Source organism: Colobus angolensis, unplaced genomic scaffold, assembly GCF_000951035.1.
Source record: "Colobus angolensis palliatus isolate OR3802 unplaced genomic scaffold, Cang.pa_1.0 Scaffold2, whole genome shotgun sequence".
Lineage (NCBI taxonomy): Eukaryota > Metazoa > Chordata > Mammalia > Primates > Cercopithecidae > Colobus > Colobus angolensis.
In genome coordinates, this window is record NW_012115154.1 from 19159612 (window position 1) to 19159939 (window position 328).

The 328-nt window shown below is 69.8% G+C and overlaps 1 protein-coding gene across 1 annotated transcript in view; it reads right to left on the reverse strand.

The window, feature by feature from the left end:
* GBX1 (gastrulation brain homeobox 1) overlaps positions 1-328 on the reverse strand; it is a 20052-nt gene extending 19724 nt beyond the window's left edge. Inside the window, exon 1 of the mRNA XM_011941588.1 lies at positions 241-328. Coding sequence (XP_011796978.1) covers positions 241-328 — 88 coding nt within the window. The remainder of the gene's footprint in view (positions 1-240) is intronic.

Below are 328 nucleotides of genomic sequence, written 5' to 3' on the forward strand. Positions count from 1 at the left end.
CACCCGCCCCCCGCGGCCCAACCAACTATTATTAATGGAGATTGATGAGGCCGGACACGCCGCTTTGTGAAAGTTTGCGGCCGACGAGAAGGCGGCGGCAGCTGCTGGGCCGGTCCCCTTCCCTCCACCCAGTCCACCCCCAACTCAGCCCTCCCGGCCCGAGCTCGGCCCAGCTCGGAGGGCAAGCCAGAGGTGGCCCAAGCTCCGACGGGGAGGCAGGGCCAAGCGTGAATGGGACACCGGGCGGCAGGCGGAGAGGGCGCACCAGCAGGGACAGGAAGCGGCGCCGGACCACAGCGCCCCTCTGTTCCAGGCCGCGGCCCTCCAT